Source organism: Gossypium hirsutum, chromosome A13, assembly GCF_007990345.1.
Source record: "Gossypium hirsutum isolate 1008001.06 chromosome A13, Gossypium_hirsutum_v2.1, whole genome shotgun sequence".
Classification (NCBI taxonomy): domain Eukaryota; kingdom Viridiplantae; phylum Streptophyta; class Magnoliopsida; order Malvales; family Malvaceae; genus Gossypium; species Gossypium hirsutum.
The window spans coordinates 90,921,443-90,945,247 of record NC_053436.1 but is presented as its reverse complement, the minus strand read 5'-3'; the positions used below and the strand labels follow the sequence as shown (position 1 = coordinate 90,945,247).

The 23,805-nt window shown below is 33.1% G+C and overlaps 2 protein-coding genes across 3 annotated transcripts; both read right to left on the bottom strand.

The window, feature by feature from the left end:
- Positions 1-2,704: 2,704 nt before the first annotated feature.
- Positions 2,705-8,722, bottom strand: LOC107893549 (UPF0678 fatty acid-binding protein-like protein At1g79260). 2 transcript variants are annotated; one of them, XM_016818581.2, is made up of 4 exons: positions 8,230-8,681; positions 8,078-8,146; positions 2,972-3,103; positions 2,705-2,888 (listed from the first exon to the last, which is right to left on the bottom strand). In XM_016818581.2, the coding sequence occupies exons 1-3, from the start codon at positions 8,533-8,535 to the stop codon at positions 2,981-2,983; spliced, it is 498 nt and encodes a 165-aa protein (XP_016674070.2). In that variant the 5' UTR covers positions 8,536-8,681; the 3' UTR covers positions 2,705-2,888; positions 2,972-2,980. The 2 variants fall into 2 exon arrangements, with proteins under 2 accessions (XP_016674070.2, XP_016674069.2); XM_016818580.2 differs by having other exon boundaries at positions 2,705-3,103; positions 8,230-8,722.
- A 1,182-nt stretch (positions 8,723-9,904) lies between these two features.
- On the bottom strand, positions 9,905-19,239 carry LOC107893548 (isocitrate dehydrogenase [NADP]). The gene is made up of 15 exons (XM_016818579.2): positions 18,359-19,239; positions 18,230-18,273; positions 18,051-18,160; positions 17,908-17,945; positions 17,239-17,316; positions 17,069-17,122; positions 16,885-16,986; positions 16,655-16,746; positions 16,463-16,566; positions 16,282-16,350; positions 16,083-16,198; positions 15,878-15,912; positions 15,083-15,225; positions 10,351-10,473; positions 9,905-10,268 (listed from the first exon to the last, which is right to left on the bottom strand). Exons 1-15 carry the CDS (start codon positions 18,408-18,410, stop codon positions 10,175-10,177), a joined length of 1,254 nt encoding a protein of 417 aa, XP_016674068.1. The 5' UTR covers positions 18,411-19,239; the 3' UTR covers positions 9,905-10,174.
- Between the last annotated feature and the right edge of the window lie 4,566 nt (positions 19,240-23,805).

Genomic DNA, 23,805 nt, shown 5'->3' with positions numbered 1-23,805 from the left:
ATCTTTCTTTTGTTTTTTTCCTTTTTAATTAATTATTATACAAATGATTGCTTTAATTATGGTTTTATAAAAACCAGATAAATTTAATTTAATTATTTTATTAACAAATTAATTCAATTGATAATATTTATTAATTTTAGATACCTATAGATTATTGAAGTATTTGTATTGGATTGCTAATTTACATGTCAATTATAGGTTTAATACTGTTATTCAATTTTATTAATAAATATGAAGAAGGATTTTTCGAGTTAAAGTCAAAATTATTTATAAAAATAGTAAATAATTTCCTCTACCTGTGTCGAGTAGGGTTATGTGTTCCTTCTCTCTTATTGGTTGGATTCCAAATGGCTGCCCCAAAATTCAACTCTCATATATTTTGTGTTTGACCTCAAAGAGCAAAAACTATCAAAGGGATGGAATCTAAAATTAAAACCCAATTATTGTGTATTATTGTGTATACATATTACATAGGATGTTGAATTTGGCATTTTATTAATCAACTCTGAAATGTGAAATAAACAAATAAATAAAAAGAGTAAAAAGTCAGTAACGCGGTGGCTGCCTGCTCTTTTATTAATTCGTGTCAAATTATTAGGGTAACTAAAATAATAGGACTACTTTTTTAATCAACTAATATTAGTGTCAAGCAACTCAAGCTGCTGCTTTCATTTCAATTTTCAGAATTAAATAAAATCCACAATGATATCATCTAAATGTTCCTCTACTTTTGTCTACAACTCTAAATCCTTCTATTTTTATTTATGTGTCTTTAATTTACCATCTCATTATATTTTTTAAAAACAAATTACATCATTTGTGACATCAATAGTTATCTTTAGGGATGAATTTTGTAGCAAATTTTTTTTTGAGTTATTTAGTCTTATTTTATCATTCTAATTTGATTTGATTTTTTTCAAATCGAGTCCAGTCAAGTTGATTCGAGTAAAATTATTCGAGTTAAACTAAAAGATAAACATGTCAAATTAAAATCTTGTAACAATATAAATATTTCTTGTTAAAGCCCATAAATTTAAATATAATTTGAGAACTCTTTGAAACCAAAATAAAGGAAAATAATACGATAAACTTGAATTGATAATTTACTTGTTTAAGTCTCAAAATTATTATTTTTATTTTTTCTTTAAATTTAGAATTTTTAATTTTATATATTTAAAAAATCTTATGAAATTTTCAATTTTTTAAAATATTTAAACTTTTAAAATTATTTTGAATTTTTCAGTATTTTTTGTTAGAGAAATTAATTTGCTCATTTTCGAAATTAACAGGGACTAAAAGATTATTTACACCAATAAAAAATTGTTCGAATTATTCGAGTTAATTTAATTGTAAAATTAACTCGACTTGAACTCAAGAAACTGAATTACTTAAACTTAAAAAAAAAAAATTAAATAACTCAAAATTCGAAAAAGAATTTTAATTTATTCAAGCCGATTTTAATGCATCTATAACAAATCGGTTGATAAACGTAGGAGACTCCTTTAACTAGAAGCATTGTCATCAACTTTAGCCACTTATACTGATATTAAGATTTGTTGCTTAATTTTACAATACAAGACAGTTTTAAAAATAATAATTAGAAGAGTCTAAATACTTGTAAACAAAATAATGATTTCATCTCCAGTCATCCTTTTAGTTAGGGATTATTGAAGAGAGATAATAGGAGACGGAAACAAGGAAATTCTTCCTCCTCTTTTTTTTTTTTTAATATCTTATCTACAGATTTGACAATGACGTTGATTTAATATTATGTTGTTGTTAAATTAAAATCTTGAGATCATATTTAATAACTTTTATAGGGTTAATGTATTCAACATCAAATTTTAAATAAATTAAAATCATTTAAGATATATATATATATATATATATATATATAAACCCCTTTAGCTATAATATCGGATGAATTAAAAATATTTAAAGGCAAAACTTAAAAGCAACTATTTTCATGTATATGGCAGAGTGCAAAACTTACAAGCAACCATTTCCAAGGAAAAAAAAAAGAAGCTACTATGATAAATTGTTGCAGGAGAAACAAATTAATAAGGTCTATACTCGATTACTTCATCTTTTCTTCATTATCAATGTAAAAGAAAAATAAAATTAAGCACACATTCAAATTGGATTGGACAATAAAATCATATTTTTTTAATCCTTAATCATATTGAAATGCTTTGTTTGAGATTTTGAAATTGAATACTAAATGAAAGACAATGTTGTTCCATAATCATAAATCTCCAACCCACAGTTGTTAAGGAACTTGCGTCGCATTCAAAGGTTTCACTCACATCACATGAGAAATGAGATGGGAGTTGGCTCAGCATATGCCTCTCAACTAAAAACATGGAAAAGCACAAAACGTTTCTCCTTTTTTCTTTTTCTTTTTTTTTTTAAATTACAAAAGAACCCAAAGACTTAAGAAATTTAAAAGAAAAAGAAAAGTTGGCAATGTTAAAAATATTGGAATTCTAAATTTATTGAATATCACACACTGACTGGAAATGTGATAGTGGTGAATTAACGTAAATCCAATGCCAAATGCTAAGGATTTAAACAGTTGATTTAGTCAAGTAATGCAAAGTCGATGAATGATCCAGCTGTTCATTCATCTTAATTTTCTCAATCTGCAAACTGCACCCACCCTAAAGTAAGACATTACCATTTCTTTTCAACATAAGTTGTTGTCTGTCATGAAGGTTTTTTATTTTTATTTTTATTTTTATTTTTTAAATTTATAAGAAAGTTGGGACTTGTTTTAAGTCAACATTTAAATGAGTTGGCCTTCAGTACACGATAATCCAGTTTCTGCGCCAGAGATTGTGACTTGGCCACCACATTGCAATATCTTTTGTAGCCAAAACAATCTGCCTCTGGCCTTTGACCGGGACCAGAGTTTAGGGATATTATATAAAAAATAGTCTGATCCGGTCCAACGAAATGAAAAACTACTTACTTTGAAGTTTTATGGCAGCTTCTTGAGCACAGCTTTAAGATGTGGCTGAAGAGTTGTAAGATTGGTAGCCATTTGAACAACATAATGTAGATCTCCATTAACAATCTTGTAAACTCGACTTATCTCCCTCACCTGCTCAACAAAAAAAGCAATGCACTGCTGTTAATAAGGCTCCACTTTATTCTTCATATGCCATCCACACTATGTTCTTCACTCAAACTAGGCTAGAAACAAAAGTCTCAAACTGCCTAATGTACAACCGTAGATTATTAGTTAGGGTATTTTCTCTTATTTGGATTGCAGTTAATCGATCCCACTTGCAAATATGCATGCCTTTAATGATTGAAAAGAATGAAGTAGGCCGAATGAGATAATGCTTGAAAATTGGGGAAAACCCAGTCACTTCAATTCCATCATAGAAAACAAGCACAACAAATAATCAAAAGGTGATAACAAATAGGTAGGGACAAAAGACATAATGCAACATGGTCTGTCTAAACCTGAGAATGTGGGGAATATGCAAGTAGAATCTCTACATTTTGAGACTAAATGCTTTACTGAAGTGCTATCTTGTTTAGATTCCATTGATTTAATCTTCCTAATCTAAGAAGCAAGATCATATCTATCACGGCAAATGAGGAATTTGGTGCAAAGTTTTCTATTAACTTAATTATTCTACGTGTTTTCAAGAAGTTTATGCACATGAGAAATTTACTATTATTGATGCCATAGTTAAACTTTTGGTACTTGTTTAGGGTTTTCCATGCCATCCTCCACTTGTTTGATGTTTTCTCCATTAACATTCTACAAGTATAGCTTTCTCTACGTATTGGAAGTTTTCTTATCATCCGTCTAAATGTTCAAAAGTTTCAACGACTTCCACGTATTCGGGGTTATTTGTCATTGAATTTTTTTCTCCAAGTCTTTAAGATTGCTTTATGGTGTTCTCTATGCCGTGGAGGTCTTCCCATTATCCTTCCCAGCGTTTGGTGTTTTTGTGACCAACTTCCACTTATTTTAGTATCCTATCATTAGTTCTCCAAGTCTTCAAAATTATTTTGATAACATTCTCTATGTATGTAAGGTCTTCACATCATCTCCCCAAATGCTCAAAGTGTTTTAGTAATGACCTCCACTTGTTTTAGGGTTCGTATTGTTGATCCTCTCGGTCCTTGAAATTTTTTGACAAATTCTTTCTGTATTGGAGGTCTTTACATCATCTCCAAGAGTTTGAATGTTTCAATAACATTCTCCACTCGAAGGTTTCTCTCAAGTGTTGTGTTCAGGTGTTCTAATAACATCCTCCACTTGAAAGAACTTCACATCATCCCTAAAGGTGTTAAAAGTTATTTTAATAACATCTTCCACTTGAACTTCCTTATGGTCTTTCAAAGAGTCTTCAAGATTTCTTTGGGCCTTCCTTTTGTGTTATCCCTCCCTTCAAAAATGGTTGACACGATGGTTGATGTCAGTGTTTTCTTCCTCTTGAGGTGTACGTGGCTTGCACTCTTTCTTTGTGTGGCATTTGTGGCATCAATTTTGCAAGCCTTGTGACATTGGGGACCTTATCTCTGTTAGAGTTGTGTGACCCGAATCCCGTCACTTGTTAAAAAAATAAAATAAAAAGGCAAAATAGGGGGATCTGTGGGGGCAAAGTACTGATGTCCCTAATACCTTTATGTATTTGGCTAGCCTATTGGTCCACTTCTGTGGAGTTCATGTGCCCCTTCATGTTTGTTGTGGAGGAATTACTTCATTTTATGCCTTTGCTCTTTATTTGGTATAGCCATGTAAGAGAGTACTAGATTTGTTGACTTTTTCTTCGGTTGACTTTTCTAACCATGTTCTCTCTTCCTCATACGGTAAATGTGGTGGTCCAATGTGAAAAAAGAAGCTTTAGCTTTCACCTTTTCTTTCTCTTCCTTATGAGGTATGATTTAAGTCTATCAAAACTAGCAACTTGAGCTAAGCTTTCAAGGGTAATATGGTTTAGGCTCAAAACATTCTAGGCTTAGATATGCTTAGGCCCTGAATGTTACTACTTACCATTAGTAACAGAGCATGTGTCAGCCCAATGCAGGCTTCCATACCATGCAGGTCAGATCTTATTCCCAGCTTCATTGTGATTGTGATCTGTTACATTTATGAGATTGTCTAAGATTTGGGTGGCAATGATTCAAAATTCCGTCCTATTATCTGATAAGGTGAGCCAACTCTGCTTCGATTCGAAAAAACCGATTAAATTATCAAATGGTTCGATCGAGCAGATTTTTTGACAATGACTAAAAGGCTTGTAAATGCTAGTTTTGAATTATTAAATTAGTCATCTAACTAATATAGCTTTTCAATCTAAAGCCTAAACAAAAATCTTAATTTTTTGTGAAAAACCTGAACTTTCATTGTTTTATGATAGCTAAAAAATTGTAATGCTGTGGTTAAATGAAACTTTTTAGGTGGACCCTAGTCCAGTACTTTTTACGTTCTTATCAAACGATTTTCCACTTAAAAGTTGTGCATCTGTATTTGTGGGTGATTTGTGGTTTTTAAGCGGACTCTCAAGTCACCTAAAATTTTATACCACTTGCTTTATATGCTTAAATAAAATTAAATATTTATTTTAACTTGAACAGATCTATCGAATCTAACTTGAATTTCTTTTCATTAGACACAATTCGGTAATTTTTCAAGTCAAGTTTGGTTCACAAAATAAAACAAATCAACCTTATTAACTCAAATTTTTTTTCACTCAATATCGCTTGATTCGACTGAATACTCACCCCTAAATGTGACCTGTAAATCTATATAATGGTTCAAGTCTGTCTCTAGTACTAAATTGAGCTTAAGGTAAACATGGCCACTTGGTTCATAGCAACAAAGAGAATAAGAAATTTTCTTATAGCATAAACAACCAACTTGATAAGATTAACTAATAAGAAAATTTTATGTTGATTGATAAATAATAATAATAATAATAATAATAACCTAAGGAGATAAACATCAATATAGTTCACAAAATGAGAATCACAGAAGCTAAATACTAAAGAAAAATCTAATTTCTAAAGATAACTACTTATAAGATTAGGACCCCAAGGGACTAACTTCATCACTCTTGCCATCTTTATGCACACATCATATTCCCTACTCTCATGCCTTGGCAACTACAAACATCCTGTTGTTGGTAACTTCAAATTTCAGTTTCTAGTAACTTCATAGATTATTAAGAACCTTAAAATGTTGATCTGACATTTCATCTTTCCTTGCTCTTTATAGTTTCCCTTTCCCTGTAACTATGATATTTCAATTCCATTTGTCTAAGTTTTGACTTTTACCCAACCTGTTGTTCCGAATTTTTCACTATGTTTTCATTTAATAGCTCAATGATTTCTTGAACATAAACACTAATTGGTTCTCAAAATAAAAGTTGTTCCACATAAATCACTATCCATTGCTAAATTGCCTTTATCATATATTTTACTACTCTTTTAATTCCCATCTAAATACTAGAACTTTTTGTGTGAAATCCTAGTTAGTTTTCTCACCAATGCCACTATTTATTTTCTTCAAACCAATGCAAACCATGTCAATAAAAAATAAATCCTATTTGGTTTTGGTATCTATATAAAATTTGGTTAGATTTTCAAGCCATCCTTCTCATCCTCAGAATCGGCTTTAACAATCATCTCCTAAGTGATACCACCAGCATGAACCATATCTATGACTTCCACGATGATATCCCATTTTATTCTTAAAATATGCAATTACAAATTGAGATCATTAGTGAGGTCAACTGTATAACACCCAATCCAAGGCTAAAGTAATAAAAAGAGGCTATGTTAATGATATCATGACAATAAAAACAAGGAGCGCCATATCTCAACGGTATATAACTCAAAATGAAGTGAAACAAGCACATAATTTAGCAGGACAACTATTCTGGATAGTTGGGAATTCCCAAGTCTGATGTGGCAGTTTCAGAAATGCTAAGTGTGTGGAATGAGCAGCAACATTGTCAAGGAACTCAAAAGAGAACAAAGTAAATTTTATTTGAATAAGTTCATTAAGATTAGTTTCAAGTAGGTATAAATCATAGGCCGTGAGCAAAAACAAAAAAGTAGAACTAATAAATCCAAGGAGAAAGGGCACAGTTGCTTCTTGTATCAAGGACGAGTGTGTGGAAATGTGGATAACAAAAGTTGTAAAGCATAGTGGAGAATTATACTTTATCCAGAAGCATAAATTTGAATTAGAAAAGGGCAGGTTCTCCTTCAGTTCCATTATATTCTATCATAGAAGAAGATGTTATATCAGAACAAGAACCAACAAAGAAATTTTAGCTACTGCTTCTGTTAAGTAATTACATTGTAGCATATTAACTAATTGTCTGTGCTCATGCTTTAAAAATAATTTGCTATTGGCAAGGGCATAGATGGTTCAAGTTAGACCCAACTTCAACGAAAAAGGAGCTCCAACCCCATAACTTTAATGATTACTTGGAATTTTTATGCAGAAACGTGAAAAGATGGGTATCCTAAGCTACACATTCAAACATTTCAAATGACTATTTATACTTGTTACTATTTCAAAGTGTATCTAGTGGGACATTATAAGAACATTAGTAAAAGAATTTAAACTTACTAAGGATTAGTAAGCACAGAAGAATATCCCTTTGTGTCAACAGTTCGTATATCTAAGTCACCACTCACTAGTAAAGATAATCAAAAAGTGAGCAAAAGGATTAGGAAGACAGAGTTCATCATAGCTAGAAATGACTTTGACCAAAATTTACTTGATTTTATCACCCTGAACTCTCCCCCAACCAAAAAGCTAGGGCCAGCGAGCTAAAATGTATCAAGGGCCATGCTTGAGATGCCAAAAACAGAGGTTTTTATTCAAGATTTAGAGGTTCAGGTACTACAAACGACAGGCAGTATCACAACATACTGAACATGGAACTCCAACCCAATTTTACAAAGGAAATGTATTATTTGAAATTGAGCAAAACAAATTCAAAGAGCACGAGGAATAGAGATAGAAATGGAAAAAGAAATCATAATGATAGCAAAATATATAGCTGAGGAATGAGAAAAGAGGAAAAGAAAAGAATACCTTGGAAGCATTGGCTACGACTTGGCTATGAAGCTTGATGACATTGTCCTCTGCACTGTAGGTCCCCTTCTGATATAATAAAACATACATCAAACAAAAGAAGAAAAACGGAGGTTAAAGACAAGGGAAGAGAGAAAGGGAGAAGGGAATACGAGAACTTCCGCAAGGCCAGTGCTCTGAGCAATGACAACTTCAAGAGAGCCATCAGGTTTAGGACGCCAATAACCGGACTCGGAGTGCATAGGCTGACCAGAATCGAGTTTCCAGGTCTTGTGAGAGTAGGCTATGACGGGCTTCCCAGACGCAGGGTGAGAGAAGTGAAGCTCTTCGCCATAGCGGAAGGAGTTGATGGTGGGGTATCCTCCTTCGCCTTCGCCTTTCCATGTGCCCAACAAGTAGGACAGTGGCGCAACCGCGGGGTGAATTGCGCTACTTTCTTCCTTCTTCTCCTTATCCATGGCTTTTCAAACTATTTCACAGTAATTTTTGGCATCGGGAGGTAATGAAGTTGGGCTATCGATCTGCTCTGTTTTGCCCGCCCTCTTGTTTTGTCTCACACGCACCCACGCCACTTGTCTTCATTTTCCTCTAGACTTTTTGAACTTTTGCAAAATTTAACTTAATGCATTAGTGGTAAAAACTACTCTCCCTTCCTCCCAATTTCTATATTAATTGAATTTGTACCTCTCAATAAAATTAGAGCATCCCAATTTCTATATTAATTGAATTTGTACCTCTCAATAAAATTAGAGCAATTTAATTTTTATCAGTATCGAACGTAAGCAACTAATAATAATTGATCATAATATTAATATTTTATGTCTATTGTATATTTTTTATTGGTATAATAATAAATTTAATTATTAATTTTTTATATTTTATATAAATGTCGACAAAAAGTATAAATATTGTGAGCTAAATTTATTAAATCAAGACCAAATTGATAGAATATGTAAATATTGTTGGATAAATTTATTAAATCAATACCAAATTGATAGAACATGTAAACTTTGAAGGCTACATTTGTTATTATACCAATTGACAAAAAATATTAATTATCCTTTAACTGTTCACTTTCAAAATTGAGAGGGATTGAATTACTCTAATTTTTTAAAAAGAACCAATATGTTTAATATCAAAATTGAGAGAGACCAGACAAATCCTTTTACTTACATGAGAAATCAATCATACGCTGATAATGTTATATCATTTGAACCAAACCTTTTCAAGACTATTTGGTTCAAGCTATTGTATATTCTCATAATAATCTTATATTCCAAGATAATACTTTTTTAGAATATAGATATAATTTTTAAATCAACTTATATGAAATTGTGGTTAAAATTCTCGTTTCACTTGGGTTTAATATAAGATAGTATGTTAACTAAATTTACAAATTATCTAAATTTTTTTTAATAAAATATAATATTTAGTAATAAAACAAAATCAATCGAGATCGATGTATTCAGATAACAGGATAAGATTTGTACTTGAATGGAAATAAAGATATGATTGTAACAATACTACGTTAAATGTAAGATTTAGGTTTCTGTAACGAATTTAAGAATACAAACTTCTAGAATCCAATGGAATTGCTCCATGATATTGGATGGAATTAATTTAAAAAATCATTGCAAATTTTCACCTCTTTAGAAAAATACTACAAAAGTAACTATCTTCAGGACTTAAGTTATAGACATTTTAGAAAGCCTGCCGTGCAGTCTCTAATGTGAAAAACTACAAAGGGAAATCAATGGAAATATCCAAAAGTCCAATATCTCCTAACGCACACAATGGAAATTTCACCATGTTCATAGTTCATACAGATTAATGAACTCAACGTCTTTGATTTCACTGAAATTAGGTACTTTATAAAAGACAAATAACACTCTAAACATAATCGAGACTTATTTGTTTCAATCAAATAAAGTGTCCCGAACTTCAACTTATTACAATGTTTATGTAGGATTCAATACATTATTTGTTTATAAATCTATAGAACTGGCATGCATTGCAGGACATGTACTAGACCTTATTTATTCGCAATTATAAATAAAGCTAAAAGATAGACGAGAGGGCACACAATACACGCATGCTTTACAACTTTGGTTTCACATACATTCTGTTACTCAACTCCTTGGCTACTGCTTCGATAAACTCTTCGGTATTTAGATACTGAGACCTACTAACCCTGCAAAACACATGAATTTATTTTCACATACACTTGCCTAAGGTGCAGCAAAACTTTTAGAAAGCTAGTAGAGAGAACTTACTTAGGACCGTGAATCAAAAGCGCAAGATCTTTTGTCATCTTCCCAGATTCAACTGTTCCAACACAGGCTGCTTCCAGTTTTTGAGTAAAATCTAGCAGTCGATCATTGCCATCCAACCTTGCCCTGCATATACATTATATTGCCTAAGTGCAATTGTCATGTCTCAACTCTCAAGCAGTATTAAAATTTAGCGTTCTTAAGGTAGTGTATCGTTTCATACGGAAATTCCTTGGCAAAATCTTGGAATTTCATACAAGCGTTTTAAACAAACTGCATTTGAAGTTTAAACTGTAGCGATATAATTTCCATGCAATTGGATCTTCTCTCGATTTTGCAAATCTGAAGTTCCAATAAGGAATATATCTTGGCTTCTGTGCCTCAGATATAGGATGCTACGTTCTCAACTGAAATCTAGGTGAACACTGTGTCGTCTGGCTGATAAGCCTTTTTCTAAATGGGATTTGATACTATCTATTGAAGAATTTGCCATTTAACATCCAATCAATTCATAAATTGTCGTTAATGGGTCGCACCATCCCATTAAATTTATTTTCCTCAATACATCCAGCCTTCAGGAAATTCTTGATTAAATTTAACAAAATATTGTTGTTTGCAACAAAAGCTACAAGAGATTTTATTTCAAGAGGGTTATTAATGACCAGAGACATTTCCTGAAGAAACTGCTCCCCCAAACAAAACTTCACTCAATTCAAAAGCTTACATTTTTTGGTGTTGCCATAAGATTTAGAAATTATCCACATCTTTAACGCAAAAGACCTTGCTTCTTACCAAGGATCTATGGAGGGCATAACAACTTCAAGAAAGCAGCATCTTTGCCACATTTAAAATGTAAGGTAAAGTTTATCAAAGATGTTCTAGACAATGAAATAGTATTTACCAAATATGAAGGGTTTCAGAAGTTCATAATCCAGTGGAAGGAGCCATCAGAATCAGATTATACATGAATTACCGCAGCAGTATTTCAGAATGTAATTTCAACCTATAATAAACATATATTGCTTTCCATCCTAGGCTCAAGATCTATATCCAGATAGGAAGAAAAGAAAGGACTCGGTTTATAAGAGAACAAAAAATCTTCACGTTAGGAAAAGAAAAGCAAGTTTTCACTTGGAAAGGGAATAGAAAGGTCATCGGTATATGAAACACAGAGCCACAGACATGCTGAAGCTCCTTGTTACAGTAAAAAGAATATATATATATATATGAAATAGGTTTTATATCAGAATTCAGAACCAAAACAGGAATGAAAAGCATAGATAAAATCATATCAGAGGAAGCAATGGTAGTTGTGACACTGCTCCGACTAGAGAGGCATCAGGATATCAGATATCAAAAAGAGAAATAGAAGAAAATACAGGAATGTGAGGCTAACATGGGCATCACAATCTTTGTTTTGCTTGTAAAACTGTCAATCAAACCTTAAATCAGAGGTGAAAAGAGGATGGAAATAATAAAGGCACTGGCTGCATGTGAAACAGATGAAGCTGAACAGGTGGAAGGGTGCTATCCTGAAGCCTGAATTGGTGGATCAAGAAGAGCATCAAGGAAGACACTGAACCTACAAGACAAGTTTAGCTATACTACTGGAAAAGCAATTTTAAGTAAAAAGTAAAGAACAAGGTTGTTGATGCCATGAGTAGAGTGATCTACTTAAGTAAAGGGATTATTCAAAAAGCAAAGATTTTCGGCTTCCTACAAATTGATTAAGAGATGTAGCACAATCAAAATCGGGTGGGGCAATGGGATCTATGCATGGTCGGTCATAATCTAAAAACTCAAAATATATCTCTAAGTAATAGAAAACCTAATAAAACCTCAAGGTGATGCTCCATCAATGTAACCGGAGTTAAAACTAATTTAGATAATCTGACTTATTTATCACGCCTTATTGTATCTAGAAGTTCAAGTTTAAATTATGCAATCTATCATCTGTGTTAGAAAGTGAATGCTTAAGGGAGATGTTAGTCGTTAATTATTGTCTTGCCATTAAAGATGTTAATTATTATTTTTATAGATATCTTAGCTTATTTTTATTAGGATATCTTCTTTAATTAAAAGTATCTTTATGGTATTAGGAGTCTTCCTTTATTTAGAGTCCTTATTTAAATTTCCTTAGCTTATAAGTGTAGAAAAAGGGGTCAATATTTATTTATTTATTTATTGAGAAGATCAGATTCAGTTTTTGTTTATTAGGAATTAGCTATTGTAATTTATTCACTTTCCTGTTTTGTTGGGATTCCTCATTAATAGGAATTCTGTTTTCTATTTTAGTGGACTGTGATTCCAGCCACTCTTTAGCCTATATTAGGTTGTAATAGTACTAAGAATAAGAAAAATTCAGATTTATCTTCAATAAGTTTTTTATTCAAACAAGCAAACCTATGTAATCTCTATTTAAGAAGCTGATTACAATAATAAAACTAAGTCAGATTAACTCATCTTAAGAGGTTTAAGACTCTCTCTAACAAGTCTACAGTAAGGGACTCCCTTTGAAGAGTTCCACACATTCACCATGAAGGCATTTGCGCAGAAGAAATAGAAACAAGGGAAAAAGCCTCACTAAGTTAAACAATTTTCCTATAAATCGTCTGTGACTTGATCCAGAACTCAGGACTGTAACAATTTGGCCTCAAACCCAGACACCACAGACGATTCCAACCTTAGAGAGACTTTGATGCAAAACTAGAAAAAGGGAATTCTACAATGGCTGCAAGCATTGAAAAGTTGGAAAATAAGCTATCGCAACAGTTGTCGTTGCAGATACAAGAATTGATAGCTTCCAACCAGAATCCTGAAAGGGAAAGAGGGTTTGAAAGAGGTAACAGCAGTGTCAACAAAGCAGGTAGTTGACCAAATAGACAAGAGAACAGGGCAGAGTCAACAAGTGGCTCAAGAATGGTGTCACAATATATAAAGTTAAGACTTTCCAACCTTTGACGGAACGAAAGATCTCTTAATTTGGCTACACAGGTGTGAGAAAATTTTTTCAAATAAAAAAAACAACTAAGGTAGATTAAGTGCGATTGAGAGTGCTTCACATTATGGGAGACACACACTTGTGGTTTTACCTGATGGAAAAGGAGGAATTCTATCTTTCTCATTGGTTGCGTTCAAGGAGTACTGTATGATCAGATTTCGGCCACCGATGAGTGATAACCCCCTGGGAGAACTGATAGAATTGAGACAGACAAGAACAGTAGAGGAATACTAGTGCCGATTTGAAGAGCTGTTAGCCCGTACTGAATCTGTGCGAGTAGATCAACAAGTTGACATATTTACCACAGGGTTGTCAAGTTCCATTCGGTTAGATGTGGAGATACAAAAATCTCCAATTCAGGCGATGAACTAGACAAGAACTTTTGAGAAAAAAACAACAGTTAACAGACCTATTGACTTAGTGTCAAAAGTCAATTCGGATGGGAGCCGGGCATCAAGAAGAGACTCCAGTGCCAGCAAGACAAACCGTCCCTTTTTTAAAAGGTTGACTTGTTCAGAGATGCCAGAATGAAGAGACATGGATCTTTGCTACGATTGTGACAGTCCATACTCGTTCAGGCACCAACGTAAAAACTTATTTTGGTGGGAGAGAAAAGATCCTAACGATATTGCACAGAATCAAGACTCAAGAGGAGGGTAGGGAAACTAAATCTTCTTGCATGCAATAACAGGCCAAAAATGCACGAACTATTCAATCTCAAGCTTGCGGACAAGCTCTTTTTCTTAAAGGAGAGTAATGTTAGACATCAATTATTATCTTGCCATTGAAGACATTAATTATTATTTTCAGAAAGATTAGCTTATTTTTATTAGGAGAATGAGATCTTCTTTAATAAAAAGTATCTTTATGATATTATGTGTCTTCCTTTATTTAGAATCCTTGTTTTAATTTCCTTAGCTTATAAGTCTTTAATTCAAACAAGTAAACCTATGTAACCTCTATTCAAGTGGCCGATTGGCAGAAATAAAATTCAGATTAAATCAATTTTAAGAGGTTTAAGACTTCCTCTAAGGAGTCTAAGGTAAGGGACCCCCTTTGAAGAGTTCTACACATTCACCATAAGGCATTTGCATGGAAGAAACAAAAACAAGGGGAAAAAGCCCCGCTAAGGTAAACGATTTTCCCACAAATTGTCCAGTGATTCGGTCCATAACTAGAGACCATAACAGGAGATTAACATGGACAAAATTGTGATTGGACAAACAGGTCATCTATGTCAAAGGTGCTTGAATGCAATTTAAATTACAGTTTAACAATAAGGATTATTTTGGACTCCTTTTCCATTTATATCATAATATATTTTGTTTTGTGGAGAGCATCAAACTTAGTTAAGATACTATTGACTATTTAATATGATCAACTTTGTGTCTATTACACAGTATAATTTGAATTACTAAGAAAATTTTATTCAAGTAATATATCTGCAAACAAGGGCATTATAGGAAATTTATTGACATGCGTTAACCATCCTATTTTCTAAAATGTTGGTCCAACAGCCTAGGAAAATTGTTTTCCATGAAAAATTGCAAATGATTCCAAATGCAAGGATTTACATTATTGTGTATTTTCCTTCACATTATTGTTCATCAAGAGTTCCTAGTTTCCAAGAGAAGTTAACCCAGACTTAAAACACCACCATCATAAGGATTCCAAGCTTTTCAGAAAATAAACTACATACATTCAATAACTAGATTAAGAATAACAAATCACTACCTGTGTGCAAGGCCTCGTGACCAAGCAAAAATTGATGCTATGCTGTTAGTGCTGGTTTCACCTCCTGTTTTATGAACACGGTAGTGGCGGGTAACAGTGCCATGGGCTGCTTCAGCTTCAATAGTCTTTCCATCTGGGCACATCTGAAAAGGAATCAAATTCCTCATAACCAAAAAGAAAATACAAGATAATGGTTTAAAATCAAAGTTCTGGGATTTGTCATAGTAGTCCGCGTTGCGAATATAATGAATTTTTTCAAAGTTGTACAATGCATATGCACCCACCTTATAAACCAAACATTTTCCGTTAGTATTCGTAAACAGTGATGACTTTATACTAATTTTGTTTGTGATAAAATAATTATATAACTAATTTACAAATTACAATAATGCAACGCTAGTAAAACCTCTATGTAAACTTAATGAATTATTGATCAATGTTAACATAAGAATTGTTTCCTCGTAACTATGATTTTATGCTAACTGTCCAAGTATGCTTGCAATTGAAACATCTATCTTCTAAGAGATGATGGATTGCTTCATCAGTATTATATTTATACCACCCCCACCCCCCACCCCCCCAAAAAAAAAAGAAAGAGAAAAGAAAGACCCGCCAACAGCTCACAAAAACACAAATTCCCTAATTGTTGTTACATTGTGGGTGCTTGTGCATGGATTTTTTTGTCTTTTTTTTTCCTCTCTTTTATGTGTGAGGCCACTATGTTGCTCTGCATATGGGTAATGTTTTCTTTCTGTCTAAGCATGAGTGTGGTTCAAAGGGAGAGAGAGACTATACCAGCACTGATGTCATCAACCCAAGTGATCCAAACCCTGTCCCATGCCAAAAAAAAGTGCTTAGGAAATCAACAAAAGAAATCAAGCATAACAATAAAACCTTTGTTAGAGATATCTCAATGAAATGCTTCTTACTTTCACTTTCAGGAAGCAATTGATCATGATTACATATGAAGCAGATGTAATAATTTTAAATTATGATAGACCTTGGGCTAAGAAGTCACTCTGCACATCTCCATCATAGTTTTTGCATGCCCATACATAACCTCCTTCGCTTTTTAGAGCATAAGCAACCATATCATCAATAAGCCGGTGCTCATACCTACAACACAGCAATATAAGCATTGTCAGTGTAGTTACTCCAACTAAGAACAAATGCAAACTGCAATGGGTAATGTATCTCACCAAATACCTTCTGCCTCAAACTTTGATTTCCATTGAGTTTCATAAACTTCCTGGAACATGTCTTTGAATCTTCATAAAAAGAAAAACATTAGAAGATATCACCAAAACATAGGAATACATGGTAACAAAGATCAAGTAATAACTCAGAATGAGAAAAAGACCATATAATACAAATGCAAACCTTCCATCGTAACTCTTTAGAATTGTATTTTTTGTGCTTAGATAAAGTGGCCATTTCTTCTGGTAAGCAGTAGTCATTGAAGCCTCAGCAAAAGCACGAATAGACTGTTTCCAATTCAAAGCCATAATAATAGTTAATTGCTTCTAGGAACCTGTTGGATCATACAATCAGCAAAACATGTTGAACATGTACCTCATCAGTGTTGTACATCGACAAAGCTACACCGCCAGCACCTTTGAAGTTGAAAACCTCAAGCTCCTTCTTCTCATTACTCTTATCAGGAACTGCAAAAATTGAGATTAATGAGATAAAATAAGATAAATGAAGATTGATTCAGGTTTTCTTTTACAGAAAATCTGCAATCTTTGTCAAAATACAAAACATGAATTAACAGAATCTCTCTATTAAAAATACAAGATTACCGAAGACAAGCATAAGTTTTCCAGATTCCTGTACAACTAAATCAGTTGCTCGGTATTGATCGCCAAAAGCATGTCTTCCGATGCAGATTGGCTTGGTCCAACCTGTAATGTTTTTGATGAATAAATACAAATAACAGTAATAGTAAGAATAATAAAACAGATATATTAAGATGAAGTCTCAAACTTGGGACAAGCCGAGGGACATTTTTGCAGATAATTGGTTCCCTGAAAACAGTTCCTGGAATCACCAAAAAAAAAGAAATAATTTTAGCTGTTTCAAAACCCCCCAAAACAAAAGCAGATAATAATAACCAAAAACTGAGAACAACATGATACCAAGTGAGAATCACCAACCATTTAAAATGTTTCGAATAGTCCCATTTGGACTTTTCCACATTTCCTTTAAGTTGAACTCTTTAACACGACCTTCATCTGTCAAAAATCATACAGTACATCACTTTGATAAACCCTCTTTAGTCAATCTAGACAGTTGCAGTCCTCTTCCATGGAGACATTGTTAATAATGTGTAAAATTACTAATTCCATTAGGAAAACACCATTACCGTGATGATATGAGATATTTTACAATGCAACAACATGAGACATGGAAACATTTTCACCTATTCTGCTCCTTACAAAAATTAAAAAAGAAAAAAAGCATTGTCCAAATTTCTATTTTTTTTTTCTTTTTTTCTACTTTTCCACTGTATTATCTCTCATTTCTTCCTCTTCCCTCTCTCCATAGTAGGTTGAGGCCTTGGAATTTTGAGATCTCAATTGTGAATCCAACACTTGCCCAAATTTGAATCCCACACTTTTTTAACGACTGATTCTGATGGTAACTTTCATATTTCAGGTTCAAGTCTCACCCTTCAAATTTGCTTTGGATAGTTAGCTAGTTAATTAGATAGAACTAAGTTATTTGTTGAGTTAGATGTTTAGTTCAGTACAAGTAATGATTGATTTTATTGGAACTCTTGAAACTTCGAAAAGAAAAACGAAAAGAAAATAGGAAACTCATACCTGGAGTTATGGTTGCACATTTAATTGCTACATTATACCTAAAAATACAAATACAAAAGTAATTAATGGCAAAGCAAAGTAAGCAAAGATATCAAATGTTGCATACAATTACAAACATATGAACACTGATTTCAAAGCCATACTTAAGAGTAGCTTCGCCACTTGCGATGGTAACTTCATCATTCGTGGCATCACGATTATGAAGACCAAGGTCAAAATATTTTATATCCAACTCCAAGAAGGGAAAAATTAGCTGACAACATTCAACCAAAAACAGATGTAAGAAAAAAAAAACCTCAAAAACAAACTGAAAAAAAAATACCTTTTCCTTTATAGATTTCCAAATAATACGAGTCATTTCATCTCCTGCATTAGAAAGGAAGGAAGAATCAGCGGTTAAGGTAGAGAAACAAAAAGCGGAAAGAGAGAATTCGGGGGATTGGAATCTCACCGTCCATCTCAACTATTGGATTCATCACTTTTATCTTAGTAGGGAATGCCATGTCGATTCGAATTTACTTGAAACGCCCACTCACCAACACCTTCTCAGAGGTTTGAAATAAAGATCATAGGATATTGATTCTGCAGAACCTCAGCTTCTCATACGCCTTCCTTATGTGGCCACCGTCCAGGCAAATGATTCAATTCCAAAAAATAGGTCAACTCAGTCGCAGAATGTTTCTTCGACCCCTCAGCAAGTAGTCCCCATCGGTATCACCGATACGGTTATTATTATTTTTAAAGGGGGGGGTGTGAACTGCAACTAATCACTTTTTGTCCTTTTATTCAATTTCATTAGTAGTGTTGGTTTTAGAATTGCTATAACGATAAATCTAGGCCTCGCATATTTTATCAATTTATTATAATTTTAAAAATTAATCTTGAATATTTACACATTATTCCAATTTAATCCTTATTTTTTTTACAGAATTTAATCCTTATTTTTAGAAAATTTTAAAAAAAAATTTATATCTTCATATTCAAATCATGACCATATATATAACAAATTTAGCTCCATCCCTATTATGATCTTCATCTTCAAATCAAGATTCCTATCAATCAGATTGCCTTACCATTTTCTAGGCTTTGAATTTGCACTTGAAATTCATCATTTTTTATCTTAATCTTTGAATAAGAACTAACAGAGATGAAATTGTAGTTTTTAAGCTGATTACCTTGTTCACTAATAAATCAATCTTCGGCGCCATGTCTGTCACAGAGTGATCATCACCAACCTTGGACTCAGTTTCATCCTTTCTTTGTTCAACGATGGTAGCCACTTTTGGTTCCATTTTTTTTCTTCTGCAATTCTCGATTCATCTCCAACAGGTTTATTGGAGAGAACATTTCTTGAAAGAATCCAACTTTTACAGCAGGTTTAATTCACTGGAACGAAATAAAACTGTAAAATAGACCTGCTCATGAGTCAGGTTATCCGGCCTGGCCCGAAGGCCTACTCAAAATATGGGAAGTTTAGACAAAAATATAGGCCTGAAAAATGGACTTTGACAAAAAAATGAGGCTCGTTTAAAAAATGGACCGGGCCTCGGGTAAAATATTTTTAGCCTGGGCCCAGCCCGGCCTGAATTCACTAAATGACAAAAAAGTTCTGTTTTTTTTTGTTTTTGAATGTTATTTTCTTATTGTTTTCTCTCTATTTTGCTACTATATTAATATTAGTTGCTCCTATTTTGTTGTTATTATTTGGATATTGTATAAAACTTATTTTATTATTAATTTTGTTATTATTTTAAAGACATTTGTTAATTTTATTATTATTTTAGAGGTATTTGCTTGTTAAGTTGCATCTATCTTAGTGTTATTTAAGTCTACATATTTTTTAAAATTTATTTTTAATTTGTTGGAAAATATTTATTTTGATTTTTTTTAGTATTTTTAATGTATTATATATATTTAAAAATTATATAAAATAATATAAAAATAAATACGGGCGGGCCGGGTCGGGTCGGGTCGGGTCGGGCCCAATGAATGGACCTAAATTTTTAGTTGAGCCTGACCCGAACCCAACCCGGCCCGGCCCATGATCACCTCTATAATATAATAGTCATTATGTGGAAAAGGAATTGGAATGAAATTGAATAAGCATAACAATAGTTTGGCTGGATAGAATTATTATTGTTATTACTGTAATAGTATTCATATGTTTAAGTGTGAAGGATAAATATCTAAAAGAAAAAAAAAACTACCATGACAAATATATTAAATCATATTTTATATTTTTTGAAATTTAGAAATAATATTTTATATTAAATTATATTAAAAGATTTTTTGAAATTCATTTTCATCTTCCTGTACAACATTTTACAATAGAAAAAGCATCAATTGCATCATTATATTTGCATTCATTTGGTTGTTTCTGCTCAACAACTCTGATTAGTTCTCCATTTGACCTTAGTCAAATCACACTGTCCCACCATTTTCTCCCCTTGTCACAAACCAAAAAATTTAACTCATCAATCTTTCTTTATCCTCATAATGCAACCCAAGCAACATATAATTCCTAAAAGTCCAAGACTAACATATAATTCCTAAAAATCATTGGTCATTTTCCCTTTTTTGCTTATGAAATATAAATAAGGATGGTGAAGGACCCATGATTTATATAACGATGGTGAAAGAGCAATGCAACCCATCTTTATTTATATTTCATAAGAGAAAAAGGGAAAAAGACCCATGATTTATCACAAAATATGTCAAAATCATTATAATTTCATTTCATAATGCAACTAGCCATTTACAACTTATAAGTGGCAAAACACAAGTATATCATTTCTGGAGAAACCAGAATGGCCGACTTCTCAATGGTTGCTTCATCTAAAATCACAAGCAAATTCGAAACTATTTGAAAAGAAAAATTACATCAACTTTTCTACAGATAATTTGAGACTAGACATCATAAACCGGCAGTCGCTCTTCAATAGAAACACAACAAATTGGACACCTTTTGCACTTCTCACAATAAGTGTTGAGAAAGAAACAACATTATTAATAATTAAAGAAAACAGTTCCACATCCTTTGATAAGAAATGAAAATATTACACACCATATGTCAAAAATATGTTATGCCACTAAAAAGTCATGTAAATACCATAATAATATATTTTTGAGTATATATGATGCCTAAGCCAAAGCTTTCACAGACATCTTTGCATGAACCAATAGTTCAATACTAAGAAAACAACCAGAATGGAAAATAACATTGTCAGTATTACAAGGGTAGATGCAAATACCTGCAGAGAACATGATATCTACAAGGAAGCAAATATTACAACCAAAATGGAAAATAACATTGTCAGTATTAAAATGGCACAATTTCACTAGGAGAACTTTCATTTATCTTTCTTGATCCAAAAGAAAGACTCCATTAGCCTTAACCTTTGGTTGTGATCGTCGCTTTGTAACCAAAACCAATAAAGCTAGCTACTTTCTTTGAGAATGCTTTGTTCATATATTCTTGTAAATAAACTATCTACACATGCTTGAACCTATAAACTATCTATATTACTTAAACTGGGGTATGAGTGTTTAATACAAATAAATATCCAATACGAAAATGAGTGTCAAACATATGTACTTAAAAAGAAAAGGGTAAACTACACCAACAATCACTCAACTTTCAACTCAGTCACTAAACTTTAGGAAAATAACAAATCAGTCACCCACTAACATTTTCGTTTACAGGCCTAATGGAATAGGTGACGTGGTCCGTTAACTAGCTGACGTGGCTAGTTAACTCGCCACGTTGGAATTGAGCAGTCGAAGGGACATAATTTTGAGGGGAAAGGGACAAGTAGAAAAAAAAAGGGGGGATATTGAAATTTAGGATAGGCTGGGCAGAAGCAGAAGAGGAAGCAACAAAAGAAGAAGAAAGATCTTAAAATGAATTGTTCGGTCAAAATCAACTAGACCATATAAAAGTTCAATTCAGTTCAATGGACCAGGCTCACCAGAGTCGGCTTACAATCTATGATTACATCCTAGTAGAGCTTATTTTGTGTCTGCTTAAACCATTTGGGATCCGCAACTTTTCTGGCGAACTTGTTTTATCGTATATTACGTATACCCCCTTATTTAAGGAGTCTCTTCCTCTTTTCACTCTAACTAGGTTGAAACATAACCTTGGCATCACTCATTACTGTCCTTGGTGAATTTTCTCATTATCCTTGTCGTCTATGTTACTTAGACACACCAAACTTATTCATTCTTGTGACTTATCACCTCAGTCACACCACAAACTCCACTTAAATCCCTTGTCCTCCATTTTGAACAGTGAACTTTCCAAATGTGATCCCTATGTTTTACGTCTTAGCAAACTTCATCATGTTTACTATCCCGTCAGACTACCCCATGTTTACTGTCCCAGCGGACTGTACTGTACTGGTTTCCATTAGCCGAGATATGGTCTTCCACCTTAGACCTCTTTTGAGGAATCGCTCCGTAAGGCCTTATCGCTACTGAAATGTCACCCCATAGAGCTTGATAACTGCTGTCACGGTGTTGCTCTATGGAACCTAATAACCATCATCATGATGTCATCCCGAAGGGCTTGTTTCACATTTCACCTTGATGCTCGAACACCTAAGTGTCCCTTGCAAGCGCCGAAATGCACATCACGACTACACTTAGCAACATCGTATGGCGATTTTTTAACAGAATTCTATTTTCCCTATTCCTCCACCTATTCCTCCATTTCAGCATTCCTAACTTTGATGTTCAAACACAACAGTGTCCCCTCCGTAAGGCCCGAAACTTTGCACATCATAACTTACACTCAACAACACCATATGGCGGTATTTGACAAAAATTTCTATTCATCCTAACTTCATTTATCCCTTCAACACTTCCCACCACACTATGCATACATTACTCAAGCATATAATGTGATTTATCATTAAACAAACATCACGCTAGATTATCTACCATAAAACAATCAACAGTCAACTGGCGAAAGCTCACACAACCTACTCCTTCTTCAAGTATATACACACCATACCTTAGGTAACCTCAATACATCACCAATGTGATACATGCAAGTCACACAACACCATCTATCATCCAAATGCAAGGTACAAAAACTCACCTCACTTCCTTATCCTTGTCAACTTAACTTGTCTGAACACCAGAGCCTCTTTTGTCCTGGCAATTAAACATGACAACCATTTATCGGTTAAACTAAAGGAGTTCAACCCTTAAAACCCAGAATCGATCATTATACAAAAGTTTTTAAGAGTTCTTACTCCACTTATTTATTCAGTCCACAAGTACAGAGAGGTAAAGAAGCTTACCAGTTCCTCAATTTCTCTACTACTAGACTTTAATGCACAGGACTGTTGGAACATACAGAGCTTCCTTCAGCTACATCCTCTTATTCTCCAGAGCGACTGAAGAAGTTGATATTATGGAGAGAAAAATGTGTGAAAAAAATTGAGAAATTTCGTCTCCACACACACATATATATACTCTTATGGCACGATCTTTATAGATCGGCACAACCATTCATCCTTAATCATTTTATCTCCCATTATAGAACCAATTGATTCCCATCTAACTAAATCAGAACTGAGATCCAACTAACCACAATTCAGCCATTAAAATTTTAAAATTCCTAGTGAAGCCCGACATTTCACTAATCCTTTCAATTTAATCCTAACTTTCTTAAATTTTGGGTCAATTAAAAATCAATCGAGTGTTACAAAAATAGCAAAGATGGATGGTCTTATTCTGCCTCACACACAGAACTCTCGTCACTTGAATGTATGAGAAATTCATTCTCATTTTCAATAAATTTATGATTATTGGTAACTTCATTTATTATTACGAAATATTGGATAAGTTTTAGAGTTTATCAATTTACGATGGCAACCCTATTCAAACAGT

Bases quoted from the DNA above. Each gene is read 5' to 3' on its own strand.
- LOC107893549 (XM_016818580.2), bottom strand. From the start codon at position 8,535: ATGGATAAGGAGAAGAAGGAAGAAAGTAGCGCAATTCACCCCGCGGTT. The intron at 8,147-8,229 runs GTATTCCCTTCT...TTATTATATCAG, and splicing joins CTGGCCTTGCGGAAGTTCTC to AAGGGGACCTACAGTGCAGA. The intron at 3,104-8,077 runs GTATTCTTTTCT...TTTGTTGAGCAG, and splicing joins TCGTAGCCAATGCTTCCAAG to GTGAGGGAGATAAGTCGAGT.
- LOC107893548 (XM_016818579.2), bottom strand. From the start codon at position 18,410: ATGGCATTCCCTACTAAGATAAAAGTGATGAATCCAATAGTTGAGATG. The intron at 17,123-17,238 runs GTTGGTGATTCT...TGGTGATTCCAG, and splicing joins TATTCGAAACATTTTAAATG to GAACTGTTTTCAGGGAACCA. The intron at 16,199-16,281 runs GTGAGATACATT...GCTGTGTTGTAG, and splicing joins TTTGAGGCAGAAGGTATTTG to GTATGAGCACCGGCTTATTG.